The following is a 24921-nucleotide window of genomic DNA, read 5'->3' on the forward strand; positions in this document are numbered from 1 at the left end:
TTCCTGTTACAGTTAGGTACAATCTAGAAAGCGTAGAAACTCAAAAATTATGTCTGTTTTGTTTAATTAGAAAATATAATTGAAAACGTTTAAAAATATTTACTTTTTTCGATCTTTTTAACTACCAAAGTAAATAATTGTAAAATTTTTTTTAAAACTTTGATTATTTATTATAATTGTATTTTAATTGATAAGATCTAAATTTAATACCTACGAGTACATTGTATGTTATGTTGATTAAAAAAATTTAAAAATTAAGGTACCTAATTTGAAATCAATTTTGAAAACAAGCTCAAATTAACATTCCAACATTAATTTTTTATTATTTGAACATTGACATTTTACTGTTATATGTTTCAATTTACTAAACTATCTTTTTCTTTATTTCAGATATATAAATTTTTAAATAAAATTGAAAGGAACGACCGAGTGTATTTGTAGTGTAGATGTAGACGTATTGTGGAACTGCTATGCATGCCCGTCGTTTGCCCAGACTTAATTCAGAACCATTTCATAGGGTAAGTTAAATTTTTTTACTCTATAATCCAAATAACATATTTTAAAGATAGAAATTACTCTTTCTCCCATCTTGGTCTTCGTTAAAGTACATCCATTAGCTTTATGTATCTATTTATGCTATGACTTTTATATCATTGTTATAATACCTAAAATTTATTGAAAAATTGTTATCTTTCATTTTTTCATATTGTTATCTGTAGCTCAAGTTTTGAATAATTACTATGGAAGCTCCATGTTGGTCTCTGGATTAGGCTACTTAATTTTCAGTTAAAGTCGGGATTATATAAAATCATGATTGAGATGTCTAAACGTCGATTAATAATCTAAATCCAAAGAAAGGGTTATTTTGTTTATCGTCCATTTTCTTATTCATTAAGAACCATGAAATTATGATAATGTGATATGAGTAATCACGGTCTTTGCAAATTAATGTAGTATAATCTTTTTCCTAAATCTTAGGTACACCATTCTCATTAATGCTGTCATTATGAAAAATACGATAAAAATATTGTTAAAGTTGAACCTCATCTTTACCTCATTTATTATTAAAACTCTTTCCTAATACCTACCTTTAATTCTAGGAAGATTATGACAAGAGTTCTCTTGGGAAGGGCAAATTCCGGACCTACAGCCACAGAAGTGAAAGCCCTGACTCTGAGGGAGCCAATTCCATGTATTCCGAAGGTTTAAGGTAAAATATAATCCACTAAATTTCCAACATTGTTAAATAGGTATGATATCCCATGCTAAATTACTTTTATAATTTACCGAATGTCGGAAAGTTCAATTCCTTCCATTTTTTTCATGTTGTCTTCTCATTAACGTGCTGTCGACGATCGTAGGGGTGTCAACACCCCCTTAACATTGAAATAATAATGCCCATTCATTCCCTGTGTAAACCCCCTAATAGATTCATGATCCCCTGACGAATCGCTGTGCACGCCTTTGTTTTCTCTTAATATTTGATTTATGGAAAAGTTTCTGGAAAAATGTTTTTTTTAGCTCTGCTATGTTAAAAATAAATTTTGTCTCCGTTAACTTTTCTTAATCTATTTTTTGTTCTGGTTTTTGTTAATTTTATTTTTTTATTTCAGTCGAAGCAAAGATTTTAAATACAGAAAATCTAAAGGTCGAGACGACAGAAATGATAGAAACAGGTACTTACATATTTTAAACTTAAAAAATGTTCATTGCCTGTTAGCGGCATTGGAAAGATGAATGGATTGAACAAGAATATGGTTTAAATAGTTACATTTTTTTCTTTGAAAAGTAAATTCATAGTAATATAAAATTCAACAATTTATTTGATTGGTGCAAAAAGTACCTATTCTGTTATAATTTTTCTTAAGATGATATGAAACCTCCTTGGTATCATAGGTACTAATCTGATTTTTTATTTATTTTCAGAGACAGATCGCCTAGAGAGAAGTATTACAAAGATAAATCTCGAGACAAAGAGGTAAGTTATTAACAAACAAAACAACTGAACCTTTTTGGGTTTTTCTAAAGATTTTAGATGTTTAATTTGATAACAATACGTGTGTCATAGATTAAATCCGTTAAGAATTTATTATAGTAATTTTAGTCGTAAGCCCCCCTGCCTTTAAAGTAAAACTTTAAACAAGACTTGCACCATTATCAACAACATAGTAGACCTTGTTTTAAATATCTAGTTTTTTTTGTTGTTTTTGAAAATGATAAATTCCAGCAAAGTTACACCCTGAACTGTAACAATATCCAAGTATTATCCATTAAACTCTTTATGATGGGTTTAATAATATCAATACCTATCTACCATACATAGCTATATTATTTTAATTAATAATATTTGTTTTATGTATTTGCATTTTTACCATTATCCTTTTTGTACACTAATTATTACTATCGGCTACGCCCCTATCATCTAGGGGCTTATTTTTTCATATAAAAAACAGAAAAATAGAAAATAGCTGAAAACCATCCTAAGATTTAAATCTAAGAATAAAATAGTATAAAACCTTCACGGGACGTTTTAAGCTTACCTTAAATAGAGACAGGGGTGTATATTCTGCACAAGATTTATTTTTTTCCCCTGCTACAAAATTTTTTATTTTTTTCCCCCCTAGATTTTTCTTAAAAAGTAGGGGGGAAAATAGAAAAATATTTAAAGAACTCTATATTTTATTTACATTATCCCTCCTACCACACATTTTTTTAGTTTTTTTTAACCAAGGAGGGGGGCGAAATGGGAAAAATGTTTTCAGTTTTCTTAATTTTTACATTACCCCCCCCCCCCCCCCTCCTGAGCCGGGGATCCCATGCAGAATAAACACCCCTGAATAGAGAACCTAATAGGTCAGAGATATTAAGCTTAAGACAAAAAAAACTTACTACTTAATTTGTTTTAGGTTGAGAGATTAACTAATTTTGGTGATTGGTCTGAACACAAGAGTAGCTCAGGAAAAAGGTAAAGTTTACTCTCGATTCGTCTCACGGATAGACGTACCAACATTTCAGGATTGTATATTAGCAGTATTACTAACAATGACATATGAATACAATTAAAGCTAAAAATAGACAGATTAAAATAAAGAATTATAAGATTAATTCCTAGTCAACCACAATATGGACCGAAGTCCCGGGTCAACTAAACTGGTGATGATTTTATGATTCTCATATTATTCGTGGTAAATTGTCTGTAATACGATACGATACGATACATACTACGATGAAATAAAACTTGTGGAAATTAGTGGCAGATACAGACGCACTGTTCAATCCGACTATTGCAGTCAACCAACAGTTTGATATTGAGTTTACCTTCAAATGGGCTAAAACATTCCCCGCTAATCTTATTATTATTGTCACGTATCTGACAGAGCAACAATTTTTATGTCATTAATTTTAACAAGCATTGGACGAGTATTTCATATCACCTCCACATTGCTATTTTTGCTAAAACCAAACTTAATATAAATGTACTTATATTTTCAGATATTATTATAACTGTAATACCGAAGTGTCTCAATGGGAAAAACCACGAGAATGGTTGGACTATGAACGAAACCTATCCAGACAAAATTATCATGTAAGATTTAAAAAAAAAGAAAAAGCCTGGTAAATTCAGCAATCTTATTCTGAAGGGATAAGACAAAGGATGATAAATTGATGTATACTAAACAAATTTACATTTTCTGTAGATATAACTTCTTGTTTAAAAACTTTAGACACTGCTTGTTTATAAAAGGTACCCATATGATTTACAGTCCAATATCCTCACCGCATGGGTAAACTTAATTTTTGTTTAGACCTTCTTGTAAATCAAAAAGGCCAATTTCCATAATTCAATTCTATATAAAAGTTTGATTCAAATTCAAAGTGTAAATAACTTGATTTTGATCAATATTAATAGGTAGTAGATTTGTTCTGGATTTTTATCGAATATTTTATTACTTTTTAGGGAAAGAGATCGAACAATGATTGGACAGATAGAGGAGGAGGAGGGAATGACGGGGGCGGGGGCGTCGGGGAGGGGCGCAGCGGGGGCGTTGGAGACTCTCGGGGGGAGGGGCGGACAGAAGTGAGAGGGGGCGAGGAGAATTGTCGACCTAACCCTGCCAAAATTCACTGTGATAGAACATTACGTGGCTCTCAGGTCACATTTTTTTTCTAAAAAGTTTAAAGAATTTTTACGCTTAACCTTTTAACATCCCCAATGATGATAAATAAAATTCTCTTATCTGTTAAAAATTAGACACTTTTAGTTTGGTATATACGAATCAAAAGTACCAAATTTTTAAGTAAACTAATATGGTTAAGTGGTTGTAAAACTTTGGGTACCAGTATAATTTACCGCTCAATTTATCTTACCTCCCTAGCTATTAGGATACAAAAAACTATCTTTCCCTTTGGTGGTTTTATCTTTCTTCAGAAAACGTGTTCATGTAAGTAAAAATGATAATAATAAATAAGTTGTTTTATTTTTAGGACAACAAACACAATAGTTGTTCGCCTCAACACCTAAGTCGGGGCCGAAGTCATACGGACAGATCAGGCACATATTACACTACGGATTTATTGACTTGTATAGTAGCTACTCTGTAATTTAACGTGTCCGAAAGTCTTATGTTTGTAAATATAATGGCTGGGACTCTAGTAGAGTGTATGAATAATTGTTGTAACTAATGGGTAATTTTAAAAACTTTCAATATACCAATATTTTGCACTTTTTTGGACACTGATAATTTGTTTTATTTACAAGGACCTTCGACATACCTATCTCATAACTTGCTTTTTCATCTAACAGGTTAACCTAAATTAATAGATATAAGTTTATATAACTTAACCTCAAATTCGACCAAAGTGTAACATGACCAACTGTGCAGGAGACGCGACACCCACGAGCGAGGGTGAGGGCGGCAACAGCAGAGAAGGTGGGGGTGGTGGTGGGGGCGTCAACTCCCACAATAACTCCCATTACACCCACCATCCTGGGGGCGCAGTCTCCTTGTCAGCTGTTATACCAAGGATATCTTCACAACACTCGGTATGTTGATCATTTTTAATTTACTGGTTGTCTCACCCGGCAAAGGAGGGGAGGATAGGAAAATAGTTTATAACAATATAAAGACAATAATAAAGTTTATCTGAAAAGTACAATCACTTGGGATAAGCTATTTCCTAGATTTTCAGGTTTAGACAAAAAAAACATTACTACTATATATAACAGGATTATATGTTTGTCTCAATCCTAAGATATCGCCTTCCGTTTGTCCGATTAGGCTCTTAGGCTAATAATTTTTTAACTTGAAATTCTCCTCTCCTCGGAAGAATTCCCTCTTAAAATCAACTTTTTAATAACATTTTGATTTTAACTTTTTGGGCTCTTTCTCTATTTTATATTTTTATAGTTTATTTTTTGTTGAGAAAAGGGTAATTGCACGAAGTGCATTTGAACTTGAATTTTGTGAACTGAAATTTTTTTTCTGTTCAATAGTTTAAACTACATCTAATAGGACATATATTTGAAAGAATTAAAAATTTTTACCGGTTAGTTTTAAAATATCAAGACTTGAAAATCGATTTTTTTAAATTTATGAAACTTATATGGCTGCCCTGTTTTTGCAATAACAGCATAATGACTATTTTAGTGATGCCTAATTGATAGTGATTTATTGTAATACAAAATTATAAATGTTAGATGATATTCTTGTAATTTATGCTTGCAACCAACCTTTTAAATGCACTTCATGCAACTAACCCTTGCAATTTTTTATTAATTTTAGACTGGGGTAAACCGTGAGCGCTGGGATAGTCCGCGTAGTAATGTATCTCAGTCCCCTCCTTCTACTTCCAGTGAACAAACCTTACCACAGGTCAGCTATATACATGTACAGACTAACAGCTCTCTTTTGTTGTAGAATAGCTACTTTTCGGAAAATAAAGAAAAAGTTGAATCTTGTTTATGGTACACTATTTCGCGAATTTAATTTCAATTTAACTACCTAGCATTTATTTAAAAAAAAGATAAAATAAGAATGACAACATCGATAAAAGCTAATCACTACAATTAGACAGTATAACAAACAAACCAACATTATCACTTGAAGAACGTATGAACTTAATGAACAGAATATTATTTCAAATAAAATAATCAAAATTGGATAAATAAATGGCCATTGTTTAAAGGCAGACATACTTACATTTTTAAGGTTTTATTATAGAGTTGGTTCGCCTATAATAATGTTCCTTTTGTCAGCGTTGTGGAACCGCCATATTTTGCTGAAGCTGGAGCCGTAATTTTCGTTAAAAACGGCTCCGGCTCTTGACTAGCTAAATAAACCGATTTTTATTCATTATAATTTTGTAACTCTGTTTTTTTTCTTTTAAAACTTTCAAAAGTCAAACTTAGACGTGGGAAGAAAAAAATATGTAGAGTTTTTCTTGATTTTAGGTCGGAGCCGGAGCTAAATCCGGAGCCGCACCAATAACAAACGGCCCAGCAACGCTACCTTTTGTCTAAGTAAACATTGAATATCGTACCGAACGGTTACATGATCCTTATTATTTAGGCTGTGATGTCTCCTTTGCAGCAGTTGCAGACACCAGTGGTCACCCTCACACCATTTCTAGCCAAGCTATACAAAGAGGAGCTCATTGGTCATGTCCAGGTGCTATATATTTCGGTGCTTTTCCTCAATACCACCCCAGGGGTGTATATTCTGCACAAGATTTATTTTTTTCCCCCCTGCTACAAGATTTTTTATTTCCCCCCCCCCCTAGTTTTTTCTCGCCAAGAAGGGGGGCAAATGGAAAAATATTTAATGAACTCTATATTTTATTTATTTTATCCCTCCTACCACACATTTATTTTAGTTATTTTTCACCAAGGAGGGGGGGAAAGGAAAAAATGTTATCAGTTTTCTTAATTTTTACATTTTTTCCCTCTAACTGCTTATTTTTTATGCTTCGTATGGATGAGAACCGGTTCCTATCCACCGGATTCGAATGAATACGAGAAAATTGTTTAAAAATTTTGGTTGGGTTGCGTTATTTTTTCCAGGGGCGAATTCTATTTGAATGTGTTGGTGGTACCCTTCCCAAATAGTTAAAAAAAAAACTTTTCTGACAAATGAGAAGCTATTTAATTTATCACCAAATGCGCTACAACTACTTTTATGATTGGTTTTAGAAAAAGATAAATTATTACTTTGATGTTGCACAAGATTTTTATGTACTCCAATATAGTGATGCTCGCCGCTGGCTGAAATAAAGATGCTTTTCATCTACCCCCTCCCCTCATACTAGATGAACGAACTGCAAATTGACTCTGCTAAAGGGGGGGAGGGGGGGGGGGGTAAAAAAAATGTGGTTGGGGAAAGTAAATGTAAAAATTTTTTTCATTTTTCTCCCCTCCTTGGTGTAAAAAAATATGCAAGAGGGGGGTTAATATGAATAAAATTAAGAGTTCTGTAAATATTTTTCCATTTTCCCCCTACCTTGATGGAAAAAATCAGGAGGGGAAAACAAACAAAAGAAATTGCAACATGGGTAAAAATGAATCTTGTGCAGAATATATACCCCTGTATAAATTAGAAACCAAAATTAAAGAAGATTTTTTGGGTATAGTCCTTTCCATGACATCGCTCCATATGGAGCGATGATTTTAATTGATCGCCTCTTATGACATGGGGCGATGTAATGGCTCCTTGAAAGGGGCGATTTAATAGCCCCATATAACAAGAGGCGATGTTATGACTCCTTGAAAGGAGCGATTTAATAGCCCCTTGCCCTAAGAGGCGATTAAATGATCCTTTATCGCTCCTTTATCGCCCCTTCTAAAGAGGAGATGATATGTCCTCTTATCCCAAGGGGCTATTTAATTAAATATCGCCTCTTCATGGCCCCTTCACTATTATATATATCTTAGTCCCTTGATGGCCCCTACATCGCTCCTACATCGCCCCTTCATCGCTCCTCCATCGCTCCTTCTCCAAATTTATATTACATTGTACTTTGATGGCCCCTACATCGCTCCTACATCGCCCCTTCATCGCTCCTTCTTCAAATTTATATTAAATTGTACTGTGATGGCCCCTACATCGCCCCTCCATCGCTCCTACATCGCCCCTTCATCGCTCCTTCTTCAAATTTATATTACATTGTACTTTGATGGCCCCTACATCGCTCCTACATCGCTCCTTCATTGCTCCTACATCGCCCCTTCATCGCTCCTTCTCCAAATTTATATTACATTGCAACTTGATGGCCCCTACATCGCTGCTACATCGCTCCTTCATCGCTCCTACATCGCTCCTTCTCCAAATTTATATTAAATTGTACTGTGATGGCCCCTACATCGCTCCTACATCGCCCCTACATCGCTCCTACATCGCCCCTTCATCGCTCCTTCTACAAATTTATATTACATTGCAACTTGATAGCCCCTACATCGCTGCTACATCGCTCCTTCATCGCTCCTTCTCCAAATTTATATTACATTGCAACTTGATGGCCCCTACATCGCTCCTCCATCGCCCCTTCATCGCTCCTTCTCCAAATTTATATTACATTGCAACTTGATGGCCCCTACATCGCTGCTACATCGCTCCTTCATCGCTCCTACATCGCCCCTTCATCGCTCCTTCTCCAAATTTATATTAAATTGTACTGTGATGGCCCCTACATCGCTCCTACATCGCTCCTTCATCGCTCCTACATCGCCCCTTCATCGCTCCTTCTCCAAATTTATATTACATTGCAACTTGATGGCCCCTACATCGCTCCTACATCGCTCCTACATTGCTCCTCCATCGCCCCTTCATCGCTCCTTCTCCAAATTTATATTACATTGCAACTTGATGGCCCCTACATCGCTCCTACATCGCTCCTACATCGCTCCTACATCGCTCCTCCATCGCCCCTTCATCGCTCCTTCTCCAAATTTATATAACATTGCAACTTGATGGCCCCTACATCGCTCCTCCATCGCTCCTACATCGCCCCTTCATCGCTCCTTCCACAAATTTATATTACATTGTACTTTGATGGCCCCTACATCTCTCCTCCATCGCTCCTCCATCGCCCCATCGCCCCTTAATAGCCCCTTACCTTAATTTATATAAAAAAGCCCCTACATAGCCTCTCCATCGCCCCTTAATAGCTCCTTACCTTAATTTATATAACATAGCCCCTACATAGCCTCTCCATCGCCCCTTAATAGCCCCTTACCTTAATTTATATAACAAAGCCCCTACATAGCCTCTCCATCGCCCCTAATAGCCCCTTACCTTTATTTATACAACAAAGCTCCTACATAGCCTCTCCATCGCCCCTTAATAGTCCCTTACCTTAATTTATATAACATAGCCCCTACATAGCCTCTCCATCGCCCCTTAAAAGCCCATTACCTTAATTTATATAACATAGCCCCTACATAGCCTCTCCATCGCCCCTTACCTTAATTTATATAACATAGCCCCTACATAGCCTCTCCATCGCCCCTTAATAGCTCCTTACCTTAATTTATATAACATAGCCCCTATATAGCCTCTCCATCGCCCCTTAATAGCCCCTTACCTTAATTTATATAACATAGCCTCTCCATCGCCCCTTAATAGCCCCTTACCTTAATTTATATAACATAGCCCTACATAGCCTCTCCATCGCCCCTTAATAGCCCCTTACCTTAATTTATATAGCATAGCCCCTACATAGCCTCTCCATCGCCCCTTAATAGCCTCTTACCTTAATTTATATAATCCTTACCTTAATATATATAACATAGCCTCTCCATCGCCCCTTAAAAGCCCATTACCTTATTTTATATAACATAGCCCCTACATAGCCTCTCCATCGCCCCTTACCTTAATTTATATAACATAGCCCCTACATAGCCTCTCCATCGCCCCTTAATAGCTCCTTACCTTAATTTATATAACATAGCCCCTACATAGCCTCTCCATCGCCCCTTAATAGCCCCTTACCTTAATTTATATAACATAGCCTCTCCATCGCCCCTTAATAGCCCCTTACCTTAATTTATATAACATAGCCCTACATAGCCTCTCCATCGCCCCTTAATAGCCCCTTACCTTAATTTATATAGCATAGCCCCTACATAGCCTCTCCATCGCCCCTTAATAGCCCCTTACCTTAATTTATATAACATAGCCCTACATAGCCTCTCCATCGCCCCTTAATAGCCCCTTACCTTAATTTATATAACATAGCCCCTACATAGCCTCTCCATCGCCCCTTAATAGCTCCTTACCTTAATTTATATAACATAGCCCCTACATAGCCTCTCCATCGCCCCTTAATAGCCCCTTACCTTAATTTATATAACATAGCCTCTCCATCGCCCCTTAATAGCCCCTTACCTTAATTTATATAACATAGCCCTACATAGCCTCTCCATCGCCCCTTAATAGCCCCTTACCCTAATTTATATAACATAGCCCCTACATAGCCTCTCCATCGCCCCTTAATAGCCTCTTACCTTAATTTATATAACATAGGCCCTACAAAGCATCTCCATCGCCCCTTAATAGCCCCTTACCTTAATTATATAACATAGCCCCTACATAGCCTCTCCATCGCCCCTTAATAGCCTCTTACCTTAATTTATATAACATAGCCCCTTCATAGCCTCTTCATCGCCCCTTACCTTAATTTATATAACATAGGCCCTTTATGGCTCCTGTACAGCCTCTGTAATTGTATTGCCCCTTCATTATAGAAGGTAGGGCATTAAGGTAAGGAAGGAATGTGACCCTCTACAGTTTTAAATTTTAGTTTTAAAAGGATGACAAGGATGACAACATTTATAACAGCAAAGCTCTGAAACGGTAGAAAAAAGTTTAATGAACATTAATAATGTAGAGTGTCAGAACTGAATAGTCAGAACATAAATTTAAAATTCGAAACAAAATTGTAAGTAAATTTATTGAGAAATTGCTTACATGCAGGAAAATGCTTAAGGACGTACTCACATTTTTTGGACTTGATTATAGATATGATTCGCTTATAACATTCTAATTTGTTGTCCTAGGAATCAGTATCCCAGAAATCATATTAATCGGATAATTTTGATACATAAAAATTTGTTGTAAGTTAATAATTAGTATGCTTAAAATGGACGTACGGATATTCTGATAATGATTATAGACTTTCTAAATCGTACCTTTCTACTACAGGAATCACATGCCTAAATTAACGAAAATAGCTAACCGTTACGGACGTACGGACTGATCCTTAATATAGAAAAGCTTTGCTTTTAAAAAGTTAAAAAGATTTTTTGAGGGGATGGGGTAATATTTTTCTTGGGGTGAATTTTCTGGGAGGGTGAAGATTACTACTTTATATAATAGGTTATGAAAAAGGAAAAAAAAGCAAGATAACAAGGATAACAACATTCACAAAAGCAAAGCTCTAAAATCAGGAGGTCAAACATAAATTTTGTTAAAATTAGCGTAAATCTATAATACAAAGTAGAATGATGTCTGTCCATCCGTCTGTCTGTCTGTCTGTCTGTCTGTCCGTCTGTCTGTCCGTCTGTCAGTCCCTTAAGATCTCGGTAACCACTGAACCGATTATATTCTACTATTCAGGGAATATACCTACTGGTCCTGTGGTGGTTTTAGGCTATTTTCTTGGGGGGTGGGATACCCCCAACCCCCCCAAAAACAAAAAAATCCCCCCCCATTTTTTTTTTTGCTGAAGATTTTCTTGGTCCTATTACGAATTTCGCCAAAAAAAATTTTTATCACCTCTTGGGGCAAAGCCCCTAGAGGCTAGGGGCGAATCTGCTAGTATAGAATATAGTAAAAGGGCATAATTTTATTTTTAGTATTTGATTATAATACTAAACCTTGTTGTCCTAAGAAACATTACTCCAAAACCCAGATGAATGGGACAATGATATTATACAAAAAAATGGACGTACATACTTTCTAGTAATGAATATAGTATTGTACCCAACTGTTATAGAAATCATTCTGCAAAGTTTGAAATCGATAGGATATTTATAACATGTCTAAATTAAAGAAAATGTCGTCTAACCGTTTAGACGTACGGACAAACCAATCCTTACTATAGAAAAGTTTCGCATTTAAAAAGGAAAATTATAATGAAAATATAATGAATTAATAAAATAAATATAAATGATATAATAACATAATGAAATAAAGAAAAAAAAATAAACTAAGAGAATGAATTTTTTTAGTTAAATAGAATATTGAATAAGGATCATATAATGGACAAACAGACAAAGTAAGTTATAGAGCAGACTTTAAGAGAATATGCTATTACTCAAAGATTATCACGAAACCTAAGTCTTTTGAAGCATAATTGAGAGACAGACAAAATAATTTATAGACTGGATATACATATGTCATGGAAATATTCACTAAAAATCTCAACAGTCTATCTTTAACAATAGCAGAGAAAACCACATTCTCAACTTAATGAGAAGAGCAATGACGAAAGGACTAACCCTAATTGTAGAAAAGTTTCTCTTTTAACAAAAAAAGTATTTTTTTGGTCTGAAGCTTAAAAATTTCATAAACTGACTAAATTCTCCATTTAAGGGAAGCTTCACATAGGTCATGGGATGGTTTTTTGCTTTTTCATTTTCAGATTTAAGCCCCTTATTGGTTTAGGCTATTTTTCTGCCTCCTTACATTAAAAAGAGCGCAGCTGCAAGTGAATAAGAAAAGAGAAATATAAAAGAAGAATACATATTATCCTATTATATAAAGTAGTAAAACATAAACAAACGTTGGAGTGGACAAACCTAGGAATGGGACAATCGTCGGAGTGGACATTGCTTATGTAAAACGCAGGAGTGTCTTTTATTTTATTTATAAGATAAAAATCTTTCAAAACAAAAAAAAATCTTGAATATCTTTTCTCACAGACTGAAATTTTAAAATCAGTCTGACAGTTTTCCAAAGTAGGTAAGTTCTATCGAAAGGCAAAGGTTTGAAACAGATAGAACATTTCATTAAACTAAAACATATTTTTTTCTCACTTTGTTTACAACTGTCAAATATGTTTTTTTATTTGCCTAACCCCTGCAGGGGGCTTATTTGTATATTTATATCTTAACCTAACCTAACCTGTGTAGAAATAACTAAACAAATGTTGTTGAAACCTAATTTTTAAGATATTATAGACACTTCTGCGTTTTACTTATATAATGTCCACTCCGACATTTGTCCGAAATATCCTGCGTTTGTCCACGTTAGTAAGGCTTTCTGTTCTGAAACTTAAGATCTCAATAACTACTAAACAGATTGGGCTTTCTATTTCAGGTAAGCTTAATATTTGTCTTGTAATGGCTTTAGGCTATTTTATTTTAAGTCAAGGGATGGTTTTAGGCTATTCTATTTTAAGTCCTGGGAAGGTTTTAGGCTTTTATTCATTCCCCTTTGAATACAGAGCCAATAGATGCTGGGGGCGTAGCCGCTAGTCGATATACAAAGTTTTTTTTGTCTGTAGCAAAGGATCTCGTTTGCTGCTAAACCGATATGATGTATGTCTGTCTGTCTATACCGTAGGATCTTGCTAACCGCTGAGTCCTGAGATGATTTTAAGATAGTTTATTTTTTTTCCTTATAATAAAATAACAGCATATTTGTCCATAAAAAGCGAAGCAATATCTTAATTTTTGTTGTTGGAACTGTTATTCAGTTGATTATACCAAGGATCTAAAGGAATAAGACAACGGCCGATAAATTTTTATCCATCCCTAATAACGATACACAAAATTGCAACACTACAACCAAAATATGACAAAAGTCCCCAAAGTTTTGAGCCAACGAATAAGAAAACTTCATTATAAAACTTTGGAGACTATTGTAAAAATTGCCTAATGTTTCCTTTCTCCCTGAGATTATACAGACTATCCTTAAACTAATATTTACATTAAAGTAACAGGATGTTTATCAGTATCAACTGAACCGATATGCTTCTCCTTTACATTGAAGCTTATTTTACTCGCAGGAAAAGTTTTCATTTTGGGGAGGGGACCAACACTTTCAGCCCCCGGAAGGTATCACTTCCCTTAAATTCTTAACCTGCCCCCCCCCCCTCTCCACCACATCTATTCATTAAAGTACTCCTAGGGTCATCTATGGGATTAGCCGTTAGTGACTTAAAAATAATTCAAGTGCAATGATATATTTACCAAATTAATACGATAATTTTGTATACATTTTTTATGAAAAAAAATTATTTTGCCAAAGGCAGCCAAAAAATAAGCAGCAAATATTTCAAAAATGCTCTGATAATCAGAGATCTACAGGGATAAGACGATTGTCGATAAAATGATATATATACATATATACAGTGTGTTTTTTTATGAGAACTTTTTTGAAAGCAATTTTACCTTACTTATAGTTATCAGAATTTAATGATTAATGGCTTATTCTCTTCTTTTTTTATAACCTTTAATAGAAAAGCAAAAAATATTTCAGTTTTTATTCAAAAAGTACAGTAAATCAAAAAATTTAAAACTTAGGTGTCAACATCTAAAAATGGTTTTAGTGCATTTTTCTTATAATCTACCTTTGCAAGAATGGCTGCAAAACGCTTCAAAGTTGAGATATAGAGCTAAAAATTTATATAGATACTATTTGTGACATGTACTAGAACATTTCGAAATTTTAAGGCCATATCTCAACCAGGGAGGGAATACTGGCCCCCCAATGTACTCCCTCCATTCTTGGAAAGGGTAGAAGATTTGAGCATAAGAAAAATGCGCTAAAACCATTTCTCGTATTCATTTGAATCCGGTGGATAGGAACCGGTTCTCATCCATACGAAAAAACTATGTCTAGCATTGTATTATATCCAGCTTTCTACGAATATAGATATGTACAATCATAAGATTAAACCCATTTTTTTAGCCGGTGCCTTCGGCACCTCGGGGCTAAAAAAAACTAGTTTTAATCTCATAATTGTACTTTCTATATCCGCGGAAAGCCGTTTATAATACGATGCGAGAAATAACTATTTTAGATGTTGACACCCATGTTTTGAAATTTTGAATTTACTGTACTTTTTAAATAAAAACTGAAATATTTTTTTGCTTTTCTGTTAATGGTTATAAAAAACGAAGAGAATAAGCCATTAATCATTAAATTCTGATAACTATAAGTAGGGTAAATTGCTTTCAAAAATGTTCTCATAAAAAAACACTGTATATATATGTATGTATATATATTAATTATTCCCATTGATGATTCACAAAATTACCCCTTCTTTAGTTTAGAATTAGTGGTTGAAACATTTAGACACTCAACTTAATGAACTAAACAATCACAAAACAATAAAAAGTCCCCAAGGTTGTTAATCTAACGAATAAGAAAACGGTATTATAAAACTTTGGAGACTAGACAGCACTCTTGGATAAGCCAACTTATAACACTTTGGGAACTATCCCAATCCTCCCTGGCGAAATGACAATGAGATTTTTTGGTAAATTTGTGGCAAACTTTATTCTTAATAAATTAGCACTTGCCAAAATTATACTGGAGAGATATTTCATTGAAGAATAAATCTTTTTTTTTGCCCAAACTTTTCGTCAGCCAATTATAACAGATAAGTTAAACATTGTAAAAATAATATAGTAACTTAACTCGAGTTGTCAACGGCAGAAATTAGGTCCTGAGATGGTTTTAGGCCTGGAAAGGTTTATAACAATTTTATCTGTATTTCTTAAAATAAATTAACAGAATTTTTGTCTGTATGTATGAATGTCTGTCTTTACCGAAGGATCTTGCTAACCGCTGAACCAATATGGTTCTCCTTTACAGTGAAGATTCCTATAGGTCCTGAGATCGTTCTCCTTAATAGGGTAGCTTCTCATAGGTCCTGGGGAGGTTAATAACTATTTTATTTTAATCCTTATAATAAAGTAACAGGATCTTTGTCTGTATGTATGTCTGTCTGTACCTTGCTAACCACTAAACCGACATGGTTCTCCTTTACAGTGAAGCTTCCTATGGGTAATGAGATGGCTTTAGGCCATTTTATTTTTAATCCTTATAAAAAGTAACAGGATCATTGTCTGTATGTATAAAAGAAGATCGCTAACTGTAGAACCGATATGGTTCTCCTTTATAGGGTAGCTTCCAATAGATCCTGGGAAGGTGTATAACTGTTTTGAAGAAGGATATAAGGGGCTATTAAGGGGCGATGGAGAGGCTATGTAGAGGCTATGTTATATAAATTAAGGTAAGGGGCTTTTAAGTGGCGATGGAGGGCTATTAAGGGGCGATGGAGAGGCTATGTTATATAAATTAAGGTAAGGAGCTATTAAGGGGCGATGGAGAGGCTATGTAGCGGCTATGTTATATAAATTGGCTATTAAGGGGCGATGGAGAGGCTATATAGGGGCTATTTTATATAAATTAAGGTAAAGGACTATTAAGGGGCGATGTAGAGGCTATGTAGGGGCTATTTTATATAAATTAAGGTAAGGGGCTACTAAGGGGCGATGGAGAGGCTATTTAGGGGCTATGTTATATAAATTCGGGTAAGGGGCTATTAAGGGGCGATGGAGAGGCTATGTAGGGGCTATGTTATATAAATTAAGGTAAGGGGCTATTAAGGGGCGATGGAGAGGCTATGTAGGGGCTATGTTACATAATTAAGGTAAGAGGCTATTATGGGGCGATGGAGAGGCTATGTAGGGGCTATGCTATATAAATTAAGGTAAGGGGCTATTAAGGGGCGATGGAGAGGCTATGTAGGGGCTATGTTATATAAATTAAGGTAAGGGGCGATGGAGAGGCTATGTTATATAAATTAAGGTAAGGGGCTATTAAGGGGCGATGGAGAGGCTATGTAGGGGCTATGTTATATAAATTAAGGTAAGGAGCTATTAAGGGGCGATGGAGAGGCTATGTAGGGGCTATGTTATATAAATTAAGGTAAGGGGCGATGGAGAGGCTATGTAGGGGCTATGTTATATAAAATAAGGTAATGGGCTTTTAAGGGGCGATGGAGAGGCTATGTTATATATATTAAGGTAAGGATTATATAAATTAAGGTAAGAGGCTATTAAGGGGCGATGGAGAGGCTATGTAGGGGCTATGCTATATAAATTAAGGTAAGGGGCTATTAAGGGGCGATGGAGAGGCTATGTAGGGCTATGTTATATAAATTAAGGTAAGGGGCTATTAAGGGGCGATGGAGAGGCTATGTTATATAAATTAAGGTAAGGGGCTATTAAGGGGCGATGGAGAGGCTATATAGGGGCTATGTTATATAAATTAAGGTAAGGAGCTATTAAGGGGCGATGGAGAGGCTATGTAGGGGCTATGTTATATAAATTAAGGTAAGGGGCGATGGAGAGGCTATGTAGGGGCTATGTTATATAAATTAAGGTAATGGGCTTTTAAGGGGCGATGGAGAGGCTATGTAGGGGCTATGTTATATAAATTAAGGTAAGGGACTATTAAGGGGCGATGGAGAGGCTATGTAGGAGCTTTGTTGTATAAATAAAGGTAAGGGGCTATTAGGGGCGATGGAGAGGCTATGTAGGGGCTTTGTTATATAAATTAAGGTAAGGGGCTATTAAGGGGCGATGGAGAGGCTATGTAGGGGCTATGTTATATAAATTAAGGTAAGGAGCTATTAAGGGGCGATGGAGAGGCTATGTAGGGGCTTTTTTATATAAATTAAGGTAAGGGGCTATTAAGGGGCGATGGGGCGATGGAGGAGCGATGGAGGAGAGATGTAGGGGCCATCAAAGTACAATGTAATATAAATTTGTGGAAGGAGCGATGAAGGGGCGATGTAGGAGCGATGGAGGAGCGATGTAGGGGCCATCAAGTTGCAATGTTATATAAATTTGGAGAAGGAGCGATGAAGGGGCGATGGAGGAGCGATGTAGGGGCGATGGAGGAGCGATGTAGGGGCGATGGAGGAGCGATGTAGGGGCCATCAAAGTAAGTACAATGTAATATAAATTTCAAGAAGGAGAGATGAAGGAGCGATGTAGGGGCGATATAGGAGCGATATAGGGGCGATGTAGGGGCGTTGTAGGAGCGATGAAGGGGCGATGGAGGAGCGATGTAGGGGCCATCAAAGTACAATGTAATATAAATTTCAAGAAGGAGAGATGAAGGAGCGATGTAGGGGCGATGTAGGAGCGATGGAGGAGCAATGTAGGGGCGATGGAGGAGCAATGAAGGGGCGATGGAGGAGCGATGTAGGGGCCATCAAAGTAAGTACAATGTAATATAAATTTCAAGAAGGAAAGATGAAGGAGCGATGTAGGGGCGATGTAGGAGCGATATAGGGGCAATGGAGGAGCGATGTAGGGGCCATCAAAGTAAGTACAATGTAATATAAATTTCAAGAAGGAGAGATGAAGGAGCGATGTAGGGGCGATGTAGGAGCGATATAGGAGCGATGTAGGGGCGATGGAGGAGCGATGTAAGGGGAAGGAGGAGCGATGTAGGGGCCATGGAGGAGCGATGTAGGGGCGATGGAGGAGCGATGTAGGGGCGATGGAGGAGCGATGAAGGGGCGATGGAGGAGCGATGTAAGGGCCATCAAAGTAAGTACAATGTAATATAAATTTCAAGAAGGAGAGATGAAGGAGCAATGTAGGGGCCATGGAGGAGCGATGTAGGGGCGATGGAGGAGCGATGTAGGGGCCATCAAAGTACAATGTAATATAAATATCAAGAAGGAGAGATGAAGGAGCGATGTAAGGGGATGGAGGAGCGATGTAGGGGCCATGGAGGAGCGATGTAGGGGCGATGGAGGAGCGATGTAGGGGCGATGGAGGAGCGATGCAGGGGCGATGGAGGAGCGATGTAAGGGCCATCAAAGTAAGTACAATGTAATATAAATTTCAAGAAGGAGAGATGAAGGAGCGATGTAGGGGCCATGGAGGAGCGATGTAGGGGCGATGGAGGAGCGATGTAGGGGCCATCAAAGTACAATGTAATATAAATATCAAGAAGGAGAGATGAAGGAGCGATGTAGGGGCGATGTAGGAGCGATGAAGGGGCGATGGAGGAGCGATGTAGGGGCCATCAAAGTACAATGTAATATAAATTTCAAGAAGGAGAGATGAAGGAGCGATGTAGGGGCGATGTAGGAGCGATGAAGGGGCCATGGAGGAGCGATGTAGGGGCCATCAAAGTACAATGTAATATAAATTTCAAGAAGGAGAGATGAAGGAGCGATGTAGGGGCGATGGAGGAGCGATGAAGGGGCGATGGAGGAGCGATGTAGGGGCCATCAAAGTACAATGTAATATAAATTTCAAGAAGGAGAGATGAAGGAGCGATGTAGGGGCGATGTATGAGCGATGTAGGGGCGATGGAGGAGCGATGTAGGGGCCATCAAAGTACAATGTAATATAAAATTCAAGAATTAGAGATGAAGGAGCGATGTAGGGGCGATGTAGGGGCGATGTAGGGGCCATCAAAGTACAATTTAATATAAATTTCAAGAAGGAGAGATGAAGGAGCGATGTAGGGGCGATGAAGGAGCGATGAAGGGGCACTGGAGGTAAAGGACTATGGAGGGGCGATGGAGAGGCTATGAAGGAGCCATCATGGGGCTATAGTATAGCCTCTTATCATAAGAGGCGATATTAACGCCCCTTCAAAGGAGCTATTAAGAGGCCATGAAGGAGCTATAGCATAGCCTCTTATCATAAGAGGCGATATGAACGCTCCTTAAAAGGGGCTATCACATCGCTCCATATGATAAGAGGCTATGCTATAGCTCCTTGAAGGAGCTATAGAAAATCATCGCCCCATATGGAGCGATGTCATGGAAAGGACTATACCCGATTTTTTCCCTGTCTACATATATTCACGTATAATATATCGTATTTCCATTGTTTTAGAACTGGCCTGCGGAGCAACTCGAACGGGGCTGCCACAGATTGGAAGAGGAGGCCCATCAGATCTCAAGTCACGGGATAACCAAGGTAAAGGACAGGACAATGGGCGTTAAATTAATCTTTCTCGCATTTCTTGAGGACATTTAAAATCTTCTAAAAATTGAGAGGGAGGGGACATTTGGTTGTTCATTACACTAGTCCCCAAAGTTTTATAATAAGCTTCTTATAGGTAGTGGAAAAGGGGGGGGGGGCGAAAGTGACACTTTTTGAAACCAAAACTAAGAGTCAACAAAGGAACTCAACTAAAAAAAGGGTTACAGGTCTGAGATTTTGCATGGCAGTTGCTTTATAGGGGTACAATATGGAACTGTGAAGAAACGGCGGCGCAACCGCCGAAAACCGCCGTAATTTTTGTTGCCTTTTCTCGGCGGTTTTCGGCGGTTGCGCCGCCGTTTCTTCACAGTTCCATATTGTACCCCTATAAAGCAACTGCCATGCAAAATGTCAGACCTGTAACTCTTTTTTTAGTTGAGTTCCTTTGACTTTTAGTTTTGGTTTCAAAAAGTGTCACTTTCGCCCCCCCCCTTTTTTTAAATGAAACTCTTGAGGTGGTTTGGGTAATTTTTCCTCGTAGATAGTATAAGCACTGCTAAGACGCTTATACTATAAATATCTTGAAAACTTTATCCACGACACAAAAGGACATTAATGCTGATCAAAATAGTGATTTTATAAGTTGGCTTGTATTTTGTTGTTACTGCATACTTCATTTGATTCTAAACTAAAAAGTGAAATATATCTACGAAAAACAGACTATTTGCTTCTCTTATTAGAGAAGGGGGTGGGTGTCAGGAAAATCGCCTTAAAACAACCTCATTACATTTATGAATAACTTTATATCATAGGATTTATTTATTTTGTTATAGGTATCTGCTGAGTTAAAAATGGCGAGATCTTTGGTCAGACTTGCTGAGATTCAAGCTACTTTACAGGTAAAGAACTCAAGGGTGGGAGGGGGTAATGGGCTGTTTGCTACATCAGTCCCCGAAGTTTTATAATAACATTTCGTTAGCTCAATATTCTCTTATGAACTAAGTATATATTCTTTAATGCATCACTGAAATTGGCCTATTAAACTCAGCTCACTTCCCATATCTTATCATCAACTTATACCAACTTCTAAAGAGGTTATTTTAGATAGGGATGGCAATCCATCCAATTTTTTGACCGGATTCGTATTCTTACAAGAATCCGTCCAAAAAATGGCGAATTCTAGCAATATTTTAAAAGGCTTTTTTTTAAATTAAAGATTTAAGTGCTACATATGTCCTAATAATTAATGTTCTTGGTGTTCACTATAATTCACTTTCGATAATCGAACCAGATTTTAAAAAATATTATATATAATGATAATCTTTGTCTTCAAAAAGGGGGAGTTGAAAGAAAAAACTTGAGACGCTAATTTTAGCCTACCAATTAAGAATCCGAATCTGTTTTTAATAGCGGATTCGGATTCCAAAATAGGTCAAAAATTGGGCGGATTCCGGTTTCGGATTGCCAACCCTAATTTTAGAACTTAGAAGTATCAAAAGTAAAGTTTTTGTCTGAGCTAGATTGTTATTAGAACAAGGAATATGCTTGACCCAACAGAGTTAAACTTGTTTTGAAATTTATTATTAATTCTGCTACTTAAATTATTAGCGTGCGTTGTATGCTCTAAGAAAACTATTAGCGGCAAGTCTTTCAAATTAGCAAAGATAAGAAAAGTTGCATCAGTTCATATACCAAGACTGCAAAAAATGTAATGTTAGATCCATTGTCCCATCCTTGTAAACCTTGCCCCACACTCACATCTATGTATTATTTCAGGAGCAACGGATATTGTTCCTGCGGCAGCAGATGTTGGACATGGAGCGCCACCAACCAACCATCCAACAAAGTAATAACACAGACACCATCCTTCTACCAGATTCCACGGATAATCCAAATTAATCAACCCCCACCCATCCAGTTGTGTTGCTACAACATCAACAGACGAACAAAATTCATCAGAAAATTCAAAATCATCAATTTGTCTATCATAATATTAATGTTAGGTCGGGGTAAGTTTTGTCGCCGCGCCTATAGTAAAATTTTGGACGTGAACAAATATTAAAATTTCTCTTGGAAAAGTTAGGTAAAATTTGTCGACGTTTGAAGGAGTCCTGAGGTGATGAACCTTACCCATAACTACTTACTACATAAAAACATAGGACTACTACAATTTTCTTACAGTTACCCATAATTAGATAATCATTACAGACTAACAGACAAACATTAGATTTCCAAAATCCTAAATTTATCATCTTTGTAGGGGCAGGTAATTTTCAACAATTTAAATCGATTAAAATAAATAAATTCTTTTTTAACTAAATAAGTTTTATTTCTTGGAAGGAAGTAGGTAAAATTAGAATATTTGCAAGCATTAATCCAATAAAAATCACCAAAAAGTTGTTCTTTTGCCCAAGATATTAAACTTTAATTAAAAGTTATGTTTTTATTACTGTTACCTAAATTAGATGACTATGACAGACAAACATTGATCTAACTTGCTATTCTACCCAAGAAATTTAGACTATTTACTACCCCTCCCCCCCCCCCTCCCATTAAGTGTATAATGGTATCTTTTTCACACTCAAATCACATGAAAAAATCTCCTGTATTCTTAATGATTAAAGTTGAGCTTAATTGCATTTTGATTTTTAAAAGTTTTTTGCTCTAATTATTTAATGTTTTATACCTAAGCAATATATTCAGTCGAATTTAAAATTTCTGTTTAATTTTAAGATTTTTTTTATTTAAATTCATAGCTTCATTTTCTTTTATGATATAAAAAAAAATATCTTCAATAAAATTTTGGGATTTTTTTATTTTCAATAGGTAAGTGTTTTTGCCTCTAATTCATGTGCTCATTAAAATGATATTTTAAACCACTGAAAAAAGAAATCATAATTCTTATAGACTATGATTGAAAAACAAAGTAAAAATGGAATTGATAACGTTATTAAGCGCAAAGTAAGAGGCAAAATACTTTTCATATTAATTATCCCTTCCCATCAATTTTCCAATTAATAATATTTACATACAACTAAGAATCCTTAATCCCTTTTTAACTTTAGACATGACAAAGACACTAACACATGACAAATACCTTTGATTGTAAAATTTTGACCTAGTATTTTTACCTCCAATTTTTAAAAATAATAGTATTTTAGGTAATTCTTTTATAAACCTTGCAGGAATACGAATTTCATGATAATCTTTTAGGGGAGACATTGTAAGTTTTAGATTTTAGGATAAATAATTTCGTTTTGCTTATCATAGGTTAGGTTAAGATGGTTTTTAGGGCTTGAGGAAAGCCTGCAGGATTAGAATTAAATCTTAAAGGATAGTTTTGTGTGTTAAACTCGAATCTTATCAGACAAAATACATGAAAAATCATTAAATTCACAAAGTTTTATCTTGATACAAAAACAAATAAAATTCATAAACTAAATACAACCTACACTGTTACAAATTCATTCTCTCTGTTTTAAACAATTTCTGTCTTAGTAGTCCCTTACATATACACATATAGGAATGGAATTTTAAATACAAAATGGCATTTTTAACATTTCTGTTGGCTTTTAAAATCACTTATTTTATCTAAGTGAATTATTTTTTATTTAACATCTTTTATATCATTAAAAGTTTCATTTTTTTCATTTCATTAAAAAATCATTGCCATGCTGAAGTATTTTTCCATCCTTTTATCCCCAAAAATTGTTGTTATCTTATCACATAAATTATTATCATTATTAAGCTTTTTGGTCTGTCAGTTTTTTAGGGTGACATTTGTTATGAGCAATTTTTTTTGTATTCCATTTTCGCGCATTTTTTGAGTGTTCTCTCATTTATACATTTAACGAGCTTTAAAATAAGGATGAATTAATTCTAAAGTAGCGTACATCATGGTAAACAAAAAAATTTATTACAAAAGTATTTTCACTACTGTATATAAATAGTTTGGTGGTTAGTAAGGTTTGAATTTTAGTCAAATATACAGAAAATATTTTGGGGTAGGTAGTTAATTGTAAGACATACATTTAGGCGAAATTCATTTTAAAAATGAATTAATTTTAGTTATTAACGGTTAAACAACCATTATTATAGAGTTGCTTTGTTACTAAATCAAATAATAAGTTTCTACTCTAATTTTCAAGATAACCTTAAATAAAACTCCCTAAAAATCCGCGAAAAAGGGAGAAAAAAAGTTGCGATTATATTCTCACAGAATTTTTATATACATATGAGCAAGATTCTCATATTTATACTTTGCATTTATATTTTCAAATTTCAAAGCTTGATTTGACGGCCCGTGAAGAAAAATAGTGTCTTGCACGATTTTTATAAAATTAAATTTTCTTCAAAATTTAAAATCAATTCAAAATCATTTTTTACAAAGCAAAAAAATATTTTCTTTTGAAGCTAAGACAAATATTGAGAATATAAATGCGAAGTACATTAGTTCGAAGCCCGAAAATTTTCTTTGGGATCCTTAGTCATAAACTTTTTAATCATATGTTACTGCTACTGCATTTTTGTGTATATAATGTATCTTAAAAATAAAGATGATATGTTGGAGTTTACGTGTTTTTATTCATGACCAATATATTTAATACTAAGTAGTTTGATGTCTGTCTGATTTCAGTAACCGTTGAACCGATTGGTCTCTACTCTTTAGGGAATACAGATATTGGTTTGAGCTATTTTGGGACATCAACCATCCCCACACCTAACCTAATTTTTTTTTCTTCTAAATATTTCAAATTCGTAAAGGTAGAGAAACCTCCTTTACCCTGTAGGGGCGAAGCCCCAGAAATTTTAAAAATTTAAAAAAAACCCTTAAAAATAATCGTTAAATTTTATTTAAAATCTCCCCTGAACCTGGATGGAAAAGCCCTTGGGATTTAGAAGCAAAGTTAACTTGTCTGTCTGTACGTAACACTAGGATGGGTTTATGACGA

General features: G+C 35.6%; 1 protein-coding gene across 32 annotated transcripts; it reads left to right on the forward strand.

Annotated features, from left to right (window-relative positions):
* The first annotated feature begins 360 nt into the window (after positions 1-360).
* LOC145325326 (uncharacterized) lies at positions 361-24538 on the forward strand. Of its 32 annotated transcripts, XM_080168312.1 has the most exons (17): positions 361-518; positions 1101-1210; positions 1614-1676; positions 1927-1978; positions 2907-2965; positions 3493-3586; positions 3959-4153; positions 4486-4552; positions 4884-5044; positions 5784-5873; positions 6570-6668; positions 19880-19963; positions 20803-20868; positions 21746-21972; positions 22129-22235; positions 24118-24212; positions 24418-24538. In XM_080168312.1, exons 1-14 carry the CDS (start codon positions 471-473, stop codon positions 21866-21868), a joined length of 1311 nt encoding a protein of 436 aa, XP_080024438.1. In that variant the 5' UTR covers positions 361-470; the 3' UTR covers positions 21869-21972; positions 22129-22235; positions 24118-24212; positions 24418-24538. The 32 variants fall into 32 exon arrangements, with proteins under 32 accessions (XP_080024438.1, XP_080024430.1, XP_080024436.1 ...); XM_080168304.1 differs by lacking the exon at positions 24118-24212 and having other exon boundaries at positions 21746-21978; positions 24400-24538; XM_080168310.1 differs by lacking the exon at positions 24118-24212 and having other exon boundaries at positions 21746-21978; positions 24423-24538.
* Positions 24539-24921: the final 383 nt, after the last annotated feature.

Source organism: Acartia tonsa, chromosome 8 (assembly GCF_053477335.1).
Source record: "Acartia tonsa isolate MP-2025a chromosome 8, ASM5347733v1, whole genome shotgun sequence".
NCBI lineage: Eukaryota > Metazoa > Arthropoda > Copepoda > Calanoida > Acartiidae > Acartia > Acartia tonsa.